At 39.9% G+C, this 11,528-nt stretch overlaps 1 protein-coding gene across 1 annotated transcript in view; it reads left to right on the forward strand.

The window, feature by feature from the left end:
• Positions 1-10,380, forward strand: part of GLP2R (glucagon-like peptide 2 receptor) — a 41,196-nt gene extending 30,816 nt beyond the window's left edge. Inside the window, exons 11-13 of the mRNA XM_009885285.1 lie at positions 1,366-1,504; positions 7,864-7,905; positions 10,042-10,380. Coding sequence (XP_009883587.1) covers positions 1,366-1,504; positions 7,864-7,905; positions 10,042-10,380 — 520 coding nt within the window. The remainder of the gene's footprint in view (positions 1-1,365; positions 1,505-7,863; positions 7,906-10,041) is intronic.
• The last annotated feature ends 1,148 nt before the right edge of the window (positions 10,381-11,528 follow it).

Here is an 11,528-nt window from a genome sequence, read left to right on the forward strand (position 1 = left end):
ATGGGCATTTTCTCAAGGACTTCGCAATGCAGTAAGATCTCTGCTCTCAGTTATCCTCACTGTACACCTGTGGCCTCTACTGCTGTGACATATTTTTTCCTTGATTGTGACAAAAGGTCCTCAAAAAAAAAGGAGGTGTAGAAGATTTGTGAGACATTCCTAAGTGACATTAGCATTTCTGATGTACCTTTTTTCACAGATTCAGACACTTGACTCAGGAATGTCCCTGGCCGCCTTGTCACAAATGAGAACATTATGCTTAGCCAACACTGTTTGGGCTCTCTAGGCCAGAGTCTCAATGGTACAGCACATCTTATGTAAAGTCCTGAAGATTGCCTTTGCACAAACATCTTCCCACTTTGTGGGAACAGCAAGGGCAGGCTACTCTGCCAAGAAATAAGGGTGCAGTGAAAACTGCACTTAAATCAATGGAAACCTGAGGATTTGTTAACTGCTTTCCACATCCCATTTCTTAGTATCTTTAATCAAAGCATTGTGAATCCCTGTCTGCTACTACAGTCCTGCCTTACTAAGTTGAACTATTTTATTGCCTATCAGGACTGGGCAGGGGGAGGGGGAATGGAAATTGCACTACTAACTTCCTATTAAATTCCAGTATTAGATCCTGAACAAGAGGCATATTTCCATTTTCCTTTAAACACTCAAGGTCAAAAAGCTATATTCTCCAGACTGCTACAGGAAGATTGTTGTGATGATAATGACAGGCAGCAGTGCCTGTATTTAACATTGCCTAATGCTTTGTGTTATGTACTCCTTTCTACTGCTTATAATTTTGCTAAACTTTCAAAGATTGAAGCCATTCCTCACATTGCAAGTCTTTCTCAGAACTCGCTTTCTTTTGAGATCTTTCTTTTGTCTATGCAAATATGTTCCCAGACTTGTTAAAGAAGGTTCTTTTCCATAAACATTATTCTTGTTGCATTTTTTAAAAAGTAGGTGACTTCTGACAGTACCACAGAAACTTTCTGTGCAGCTCTAAAGAGTTTTCAACAGTGATAGGAAGGTCTGAGAACCTTTTTAACAGGTCACTCATATTTAGCTATGTAAATATTTTTCTGTTACCTAGCAGGACAAGTTTGATGATAGTGGCCTTCCTGTTCAATTTCTTGTCCCTAACATTTCACATTAAACCCAAAGCCAAGATTCCCTCCTGTATAGGCTTTTCTGATAGTGTGCTCCAAAACTAATATCTGGGAATTTGTCCTCAAAGTCACAAAGTTACTACTACATTCCAGAGTCAGAATATTGAAGGAATATTTCTGGAATCATTTCTATGTAGCTGAATTTTTTGGTTTTGTGCCAAGGATGTTGAAAAAGTACTGTAATTAACATATTCTTTTTAAGATTGGCAAGATCTACACTTGTGCTGATTCCATTGCTGGGGATCCATGAATTTGTATTTACCTTCATCACTGATGAACAGGTGGAAGGACTTTTAAGACATATAAGACTTTTCATTCAGCTGACAATGAGTTCATTTCATGTAAGTACCGTTTTGCAAGTATTGTTTTTAGGGGTCATGGATCCATGCGTATATGTTGCTCATCTATACATACTACAGATATACAGTATTCTTATTTAATATTATGCTCCAACCTATAATGTCTCTAAATACACTGTTATAGTGACAAGATAAAAATTTCACGAACTGCACATTCAAAATATGGTAGTCCCAAAGACCAAAAAAGGAATCTGACATCTTCAGAAACAATGTGTCCTGTGTTTTCCAGTAATGAGTGACAGTTCATCACAGACCCCTGTTCTGAAAAGAGGATTAAAGTGGTCTATGTAAAATAAGTGTTTCACATAAGTTAATTCCTAAAAAGCACTGGATGGCTTTTTTTTAACATGATTTTGAGGTGATCTGTTGACTTTGCAGTCACACTGAGGAGAGAGTTGGTTCTGGACTCATCTTTTTCAGTGCATAGTATGCATCCAGCACACTTCAAACACACTACAATGACCTCATTGTCATGCCACTGTACAAACAAAAAACAATCAAGACTCTGTACCAGGATCAGCTTCACTTTAGCCTGGGTAGTTGGGGCAGTCAATTCATGACTGACACAGTGGGGCCTGTGGAGCAGTCCTTACCTTTTAGGACTTTTTCCAAAAGGAGTTGAATGTAGACTACGCGGCATTTGGGTCAGGGGCAGTATGATGAAAGGAGATGCAGATCTGAATACTGTGATAACAACGAGCACATGCTGTGAGGAGAAGCATGTACAGATGAAGCACGAACTTCCTTGTGTGCAGTTCCAGCCTAGAGGACACACTCTGGGTATGCCTACCAGACTAAGGCCCTCAGGCAAGTGCATTGAAGACATGTCTTGTACAAGAACTTCGTCAGGGCCATGACACAGCTAAGTTGTGTGCCGTTCAGCAGTTGTAACAGAGGTACTTTCATGCAAGCCTAGAGAAAAACTCAAAGACATTTTTTATGCCAAAACCGCACCTACATACTTCAGGCACCTACATACTTAAGGCCTCCATAGTTTTCATGTAGGCATCAAAGATATCACCTGAGTTGCCCTTTTGAGGACCTCAGTTTGGGGCTTCTGTCTCTTTCACGGGTTTAAGTACAAATTCAGCAAAGCACAATGCATCAGAAGTGAAACATAGAACTCCACCATGAATTCAGTAAATAGGCACCAGTAAAATGTCCACTTTTGCACAGTAGACCCCTGATTAGTGCACTCCTCTGGGAAATGGAGACAATACAGGCCCCAGTGAGGAGACGGTTTAACCTGTTCCACGGAAGGGCCCAATAAGCTTTACACAGCACTGTTTCTTCCTGCCCAAACAAAGCTGTGTAGCCAGCATCCAAAGAAGTAAAATGAACTGAGAATAGGAGGATGACAGATAATCTGAATCTGTCGCAAAATGGTTAGAGCAGCTGGCTGCGAAAGGGATGATCTGAGACCTTGGCACCTGCCTCTGAGTGTTGATACCATTTACATTAAATAACTATACATTTAAAAAGGTAACAGAAAATTAAAGTAATCAGAGGAGCAAGGAGTAGAAAATCTCAGCACTTGCCTTACTCATCCTTTATTTCCACTCACAGACTCATAAAACATGGCAGTAGTCTACATTAACCTGCTTTGATTCAAGAGAAGGTGCAGATGTGCCTCACCCAGAGAGGATGGTAGCTAGGTGACTACTCTAGGGCATGACTGTGGCTGTGGTGGGACACTAGGTATTTCTTGTACTTCCAGGTTATTGAGCAAAATACAGGATATGTCACAACACCTATCTTCTCCTCTGAAGAAAAGCACGTTGACCCACTGACTATAGCTGGATCCTTAACACAGGTGTCTAAGTCCACTCAAGGAACAGCTGAAGCAGTTGCATTTTCTGCTTTGTCATTTTTTTCTTGATTACTTTGTATCCCAGCTTCTGCTTACTGGGCTATTGTGAGTCCCAGTCTATTACCCAGTGCCCCATCCGCCACTCCATTCAGTATATAAAGGGGCTTAGCACTTGACAAAAATTGCACTTATGTAGGCCTGAGTTTCAACCTTGGGTCACAGCTTTTAACTCCGTACCGAATATAGTTTCCTAACCCTTAAATGCTTATATTTGCCACATTCCTACCGGTTACAGGACTTCTGTTATTTTCTCCGAGTAATAAAAAGATCACCTCATTTTCCTTTCGTGGTTCCCAAGATTTAAGTCTGGTAATGTCAGCACCTGTAGACCTGTGCCTCATATTGACTCCTGTATCTCTATAGGGTGCTGGTTTTCCTCCTGGTAATCATTTCAGCTTGATCAACAGGAGAACTCTTCCAAGTTTGGTTACAAATAATGGTGAAAGAAGATTACATAGAGTTCCAGTACTTATGAGATGCCATTCATAAATTCTAACTAAGATTTTAAGAAAGTCCCTTTTTAATGGAGTTGCCACATAACCAGTTCTCTCAGAAGGCACACAAGGTAAATCAGGTAGCAATTTAACTCTCCTCAGCAGAGAAACAACTTTCTTGCTGTCTTCTGAAAGAACTAAGCAGTTCAGAAAGTACCAACAATTCTTCAGGTGAAAGAATAACAAAGAAAGTTCATTCCTGTAATACTGTATTTGAAATGACTATTATGTTTTTCTGTCCCCCAAACTCATAACTATGAGAATGTCTGTCCTCATCCAAAGTTTGGGCTCCATTTCCCTAGAGGACATGTTCATTCATCATATCTGGAAAGTGACACTATGGCCTCCTGTATGTACACTCACAAAAAGTACTGTAGTCATAAACAAATTTCTAGAGCTAAGAGAGAATTTGTCAGAGCCCTCACGTGGGTGAAACAGATAGATGGACTAGCGTCTGCAGGTGGAGAGGAAGTTGCTCACCTATACAGTCAGCAGAGTGTTTTAGAGATGTTTATGCACTTGTCTTCCCTCCAGTCACCCTGCCTTAATAGCCTTTAAGTAGGCAGTTACTTGAAGTAGCGAAGGAATGAGAGTGTAGCTCTGGCAGTATCTTGGCTGTAAGCATGAAGGTGTGAAGGAGCTACACTCCATTACAATGGTCAATCCTAAATAGTCCAAATTCCAACACGAGTGATTACCAAAGCTCAGTGGTGATTCTCAGAGAGCCTCTTATGCACAAGAATACATGCATTTCACTGTAACTATTTACTCTCCAGTTTGCAAAGGCTAGGAACTAGACATGCCAGTCATTCGGCAGGCACCAAGCACTGCTGTCTGCTTCAACCTATGTTCTTCAGAGTTGCTGAGAAATTACTTTTTCAGGTAGTACTCCCCTTAATCGACCTGCTTAGCAAAGTTGTCCTTTAAGCTTATCTTCCTGCCTTGACCTTCTTGGTGAGACAAGACAGCAGTTTCCAGGTCTCTTTCTTTAATAAGATACTCAGCAATATCTCTGGCTAGAAGCCCTTACTACTCACTAACTCACTATGGCATGCTGCTGCCCTCTTCTACAGTGTGAGACATGAAGTTGTCAAAGCATTATTGCACTTCTCCCATAATTTATGGTGATCCTTGTTTTTAACCTGTAAGTATGCATCAGTGCTCTGTCATATGCATGCATCAGTGCTTTGATGCTGTTATTGAGGTTCTAATGAAAAATTTCTACTACAGCTTGAGGGGAAAAATGCCCAGGCATGCAGGAGGGAGTTCATGTAGAGCCATCACCCTAAGGGGGCCTGCTGACATGCTATTGAAGTACATGGTCCTCAGTTAGACATATCCTTACTTGGAGAGATTGCAGTGACTAGATGTTATTTTAAGAAACACAGAATCATTTTAAGTGAAAATTTTATTTACTGGCTTGTACAAAGAAATCTGATATAGAAGATAGCTTACTCATCCCTGCTAGAAAACACAAACTTCATTCCTTTTAGAGGAACATGCATGTGTTTGGCTACATAGCACACTTTAGAAGCAAAACTTCTTTTCAAAATACCCAAAGATCTTAGATAATGTTTATTGCAGATTCTCTTTTTTAGCTACAGCTTTATTTGTGAAGGGATTAGCAAAAAAGCACATAAACTGTATACAATTACATTTGTTTAGTCTGTAAATCTTCTCAGTTAAACTGTTATGTTAAAGAAAAACAAATAACTCTGGGATCTCATCTGGAGGTTTTAACTCAAACGTTTTCAAGAAGCACAAAATTAAATTCTGAATATGAGTTCTGCTGTAGATATGATGCTTCTTTGCTTTAGAAAGTGGAGCAATCTAAACGTCTTGACTTACTGGTGCATGCGAACTGTTAGCCACAAGAAAAAATACTGGTTTGTGGTGGATAAAACCCAGTTATTTAATGAGCAATTTATCATGTTGCCATTGTCAGTAGAACCGAAGAACAATTGTGAGGCTTACACGTGCATCTATCATATCCTATTGGTTATTATGCTAATGAACATTTCTTCTGAATTTCTGATTCTTCTTTTTCCCTCACACTTTGATCATTTTAAAAATGTATGCCTTAGAAGTGATGGCATATGGGAAAGATTTCTAAATATGAAGTTCCACATATGTAAAAGAAATGAATATGAGGAAGCATTAAAGAAATCAGGATATAAAAATGAACACCAAACATGAACAATCAACTGAATTTTCCACCTTCTGGTATGATTTTACAGGGCTTCTGCCTGTCACTGCATGTTCTGGTCTGGCAGCTAAATTCACAAAGAGATTTACAAACTTACATTAAACACAGAGATGCCACTAGTATTCACAACGTCCTGTCCTAATCTGGTGAGTTTCTACATTTCTGGCAGTGGGTATTATCAGGCTTAGCGGTCACAGGACTTAACAGCACCACGTAGTTCAGATCCTATTTCTGCTTGTGGTGCCTGTGAGGCCAAATTTAGAGCTCATGCTGAGAATACAAAAAACACCACACAGTAGAGACATTTTCATGGGCTTTCTACCTAACAAAGAGAACTATATCCAGGTGCAGAAGCAGTTCTGCATAAAAAGCTGCTTTTTAACCTATTAAATTTGTATTTATACATCAGAAACTCTCTCCATAATTTCTGAGTCTTCTATAACTACTGTTCTAAAATTCATCCCCGTCGTAAAATATCATCTACTATAAACTCTAATGACCACAATATTTTATGATTTTTTTTGCATGTTTCTGTGAAATAATTCAGATGCAGAGGATTATTTAAAAGCTACATTAATAAATGACACATCAAAGTTACCTATATCTTGCTACTATTACCCAGGTGAAGCACGAAGTACAGTAGAAATAAAATACATGGGAAAAGCAATTATGATTGCTGTTTCTCCTGCCCCGGTTTTCACTGGTGTGGCAGATAAATTGTTCTTTTTCATACTTACTGCACATATCCTTAACGAATTAATGGCTCCAAATATTTCAGGACTGCTAGAAAATTAACAGTAGGCTCAAAATGCTATTGGTTAATGCTAGATATAATAAAAAATACTGAAGCTGCTGTGCATGCAAATTTCTTTTTAAGCTTTTCTGAGAAAACTAGAAACATTTCTGAAAAAGTATGAGTGTGACAACAATTGAATGATGTGAGCTATATTATATATGGTTATCACACCTTTTTACTTGAAATAAGAACATTGCCTTGGTACTGATAGTCAACAGTATGTATTCTTTTCATCAGAACTTGTGCCATAGATGTGTTTAGACATACCAAAAGAAGTACATTTCCTGAAGAAATGGTAATAAATTTGCATATCTGTGCCAGGCTGTTAGTCTGAGGTGCGTGCATGTAAGCTGTTCTGATCTGAGATCAAATACAGAGAGGAGGAAAACGGAAAGAGTAATTTTGGAGTTGGTTTAAAACAAGTTTTATCTCTAGGATTTAATTATTTTTTAAAAGATTTTTATTTAAATCAATTTCAAAAGAAAAATGGCAACTCAAAATAGCCATAACACTTAGTACAGCAGAGCCTTAAACTAGCACTAATTTTTAAAAAGCACCCAAATGATATCCCCTTCAGTAGTCTCATTCACAAATTCAAATAAGTTCATGGATAATATCAGACCCCAAGCTGCATTTTTTTGTTATGAGTAGCATCAGTCATGGTATAATAGCAGTAGTTTGAAAAAAGAATTATGTCATAGCAAAATGAAGATAACATGGAAGATCAAACTGGGTTGTAGAGCTTCTGTTCTTCAGCATCTGCACCAAATGTGCCCTACGTTTGCTAAGGCACCATATGAAAACAAGTTAAAGGGTACTTCAATAATAAGTAAATACAGGCAACTAGTTTCCTTTTAGAAAATTAAGAAGCATTGTTTACACTTACAGCATTAACTCTAATGTCATCTTTAAACTAAAACTTCAGGTATTTCCTGTACACTCTAACTTTTTCCTCTTACTGTCTTTCTCTTCCAGGGTTTTTTTGTAGCAGTTTTATATTGCTTTGCTAATGGAGAGGTAAGAGACAATGCTATGAGAAAAGCATAATTATGATTAATAAAGTATATTAATGACACCAAGAAAGATGAACACACTGACTAGCTCTGCTGATTCAAGAGCATGTGTGCACTTTTGAACTGGTGTAATTGTTCCGTAGGAAGAGAACAGCAAGACCTCTCACAGGTTTGGGATTCAAATGCAAAGTATTTCCACTGAAGCCTGAGTGACTATAGTACTGTGGAGGTATGGATGTCCTGGGGTGTATGAAATACTAGTAGACGTTTATGGTCAGCCACATCAACCCCACTTCTTTCATCTCCTGGAATCCCAGACCTCATGTTTGGATAGGGCTAAATCCTGTCTTAGTTTACCCCTAAAGACCATGTGAAGTGACCAGATTCGGGGTGCTTTAATATCCTAGACAGCAACATGTTAAAAAAATAATTTCATGCATGCACTACTCAGGATATCCCTAAACTTGATGTGAGGGGATTCCTTGTCTGGAAGTTGACTCCTGCTATTCCCCCATTGAGCTAGGGGCTTAATTTGCTCCATGCCAGGATTTAGGCAGATCAGTGATAGCTCTTATGCAAGGAGATGACAGCAGAGAAAGCTAACCTCCTGCCAATGTAGGGTGAAGACTGAATTCAGATCAGATTGCTCGGGGTTTTGTCCAGCTGAGCTTTGAAACCTCCCCAGGGATAGAGGCTCCACCACCTCTCTGGTCCTTTGTTCCAGTGCTTAACTGTACTCAAGAGGAAACAGCTTTTCCATATATTCTGTTAGAAATTCCCCTATTTATTTCAGTATATGATTACTGTCTCTTGCGTCCCTAACAAACACCTCTGTATAGTGCCTTGCTCCATCTACTCCATGATTTCCCCATAGGCACTATTTAGCCCTTCAGCATGAACAAGCTCCATCCATGCAGCCTCTCTTCATAGCCAAGTGCTCCAGCCCTGACCTCTGCTGATAAATTCAAGCTTATTGACACAGTTCTTGTACAAGGGCCTCAAAATTAGATGCAGTATTCAGAGGTAGTCTAACAGTTACTGAATAAAGGAGAACAATCACTTGTCTTGATCTACTGGCTCTGCTCCTGCCCATACAACCTAGTACCTCTATCACCATCACAGCTGCATACTGCCTTTGCCTCATCACGCCAACTTGCTATCTCAGAAAATGGTGCTATGCAGGCTGTGGAATTAATATCACTTAATTTTAAATATTTTCTAAGTTGAAACTTATCATCTGTTCTTAGCTTATATTTGGGCCAGGAGCAGACCTCCACAATAAACAGACATACCCAGTGTCAGTAGCACTTAAAACTCTGGCACACTGCACTAACACAGGTACATGAATTTGGATGCCTTCTTAAAGGCACCAGTGAAACAAATGAGATTGGGTTTATACAAAACTTATGTTAGGAAGATATGTTCCTACTATTTAACATAAAACCTGGAGCAATTTTGGAACTATTTTAATAAAAAAGAGCTGGCATTTGTCTGCAGTGCGGGAGTACTTGTCTAACATTTGTGAAGGGCACAGAACTGCCAGCAAGTCTCATCAGCAGTCAAGAGTTGCTCTTTTGACCTTCTACCTCCTGGTTCAGCTGAGCTCTCAGACCAAAGGTTCTGCTGGTTAGAGTGAGGACACATCCTGCTCCTCTGCATGGGCCTGGAGCCTGCCCTCCATCTGCAGCACTGTGCGGGTGATGCAGGCACCGGGACACTCATTGCTGAGGATTTAAGGCAGACTGCCAGATAAAAAGATTTAACAAAACAAACCAGATATCCAAGCACAACGCTCTAGCAAAGCTTCGTGGTCCTCTTTTCCACAGCCCTTGGGCTTTCCTCCTCCTCACTTTGTCAGGCTGTAAACACGAAAGTAACTTGACACACACATTAGGATGACAGTGTAGTCAGGGGCTAGGAAAAACATCGCGAAGTTAGAGTGAAGAAGGTGGACTCTTAAGATTGACTTAGCAAACAAGTCTGTTTCCACCCCACAAGGAACTTGCCAGGTGCACCCCAAAGGGGCAGGAAGCTCAGCACTTCTGCAGTCCCTCTTGTTTCACAATTAGCATTTGGGTTTGTGGACTGCAAGGTGGTCACAAGACATCACTGTGGACAGACTGTTTTCTTCTCCACCCAGGTGAAAGCAGAGCTCCAGAAGCAGTGGTCCCGCTTCCTGCTGGCAGACCCCTTTGGCTGTAAACTCTGCTTTCTTGGGGAAAACATAAAATACCTCAGGAAATGTTCACAGAAACGAAAAAAACAGCACCTCAGCAGAAAACGCCACTTGTGCCTGGAGGCAAAAAAGCCCTGGGGCACGCAGCTCCGGCAGGTGCTAGTGAAGCAGAGGACAGATCTCAGCCCAGAGCCAAGCTGTGCTCTCCAGTCTCATCCGCGGGCAAGCATGTCAGACAGCAGTGAAGGAGAAGTCACCACTGGAGAGACAACCGAGGAAGTCTTTGAAGAAAGCGAGATTTAGAAAGCTGTCCACCAGGATGACACTTTCCAACAGCTACACTATTTTGAAAGGTCTTCTCACACCTCCAGACTGTACAGATCTCTGGGATGTGCAGTGCAAGGAGGAAGCAGTTAATGTCGCAATTGTCCTAGTTTTTTTAATCTGAAAATAATGCTGATCTGGACATTGGTAGCCTGTGTGGCTGGGGTAGAAGAGGTCTGCTGGATCAAAAAATGCTTGGAGTTGACCAGTCTGGAAGATAACTGATGCTGAAAGAGATGTACACAGGGGAGCAGGATGTACTCTGGAAATGAGTAGACTCTGGAAATACACGTTGTATCCCAGCAGATTCATCCGTGTTTGACTGCCATTCTGCTCACATAATAGAGAAGTTGTCTGTTTTCTCTTTCATAGGTGTGTTTCATAAATAGAGATATGTGTGTAGAAGACTTCTCTCTACAGACTGAAATCATCCCCCATCTCAGAAAAACAGTTTTAGCCCAAACCAGACACATTTCGTTTAAGAAAAATTAAAGGATTTATATATATTTTTAAAAAAGCTTGGGAAGAAACAAACTTTTTCTTGTATTTTTTAGCATCTTCTCTTAAAGTTTAGTGCTGGAAATGTCATTATGAAATGAAAGACCAAAATGTTTTCTTTTGAAAGTGCCCAAATGAATTTTTTTTAATACAATTTTGTTTTGCTCATTTATGTTTTCACTGTTTTTTTTACACAAGCCACACATTTTGATGCCTTCGCAGGTTTGCTCTATCTATGGCCTAAATGGCAAAATAGATCAGTGCTGCTTCCACCTTCCTCTCAGGGGACCCAAAATGGACAATGACATGGCATTGTGACAGAACCGAAAGAATATTGCAAAATCCTTCTTCCAGCATTTAACAAGAACAATGATGAAATTTAAATTGCCACTTAGAGCTCACCCAGAGATCTATGGAATTCAATTAAGTTTGTTAATGTTCTATGGGCCAGTTTCCAAACTTGTGAACAGGAGCCAAGAGGCATACTGAAAGGAAAAAAAGAAAAAGGCAACAGAAAGATTAGCGGGCAATGTTTATCTTCATTATAAATGTATACCCCAGGCACACACGTGTAACTGTCCAGCCTACAGGTAGTTACATAGCCTTTGTTATGAATTTTTCCTGTACTT

Source organism: Charadrius vociferus, unplaced genomic scaffold (genome assembly GCF_000708025.1).
Source record: "Charadrius vociferus isolate BGI_N301 unplaced genomic scaffold, ASM70802v2 scaffold415, whole genome shotgun sequence".
NCBI classification, from domain to species: domain Eukaryota; kingdom Metazoa; phylum Chordata; class Aves; order Charadriiformes; family Charadriidae; genus Charadrius; species Charadrius vociferus.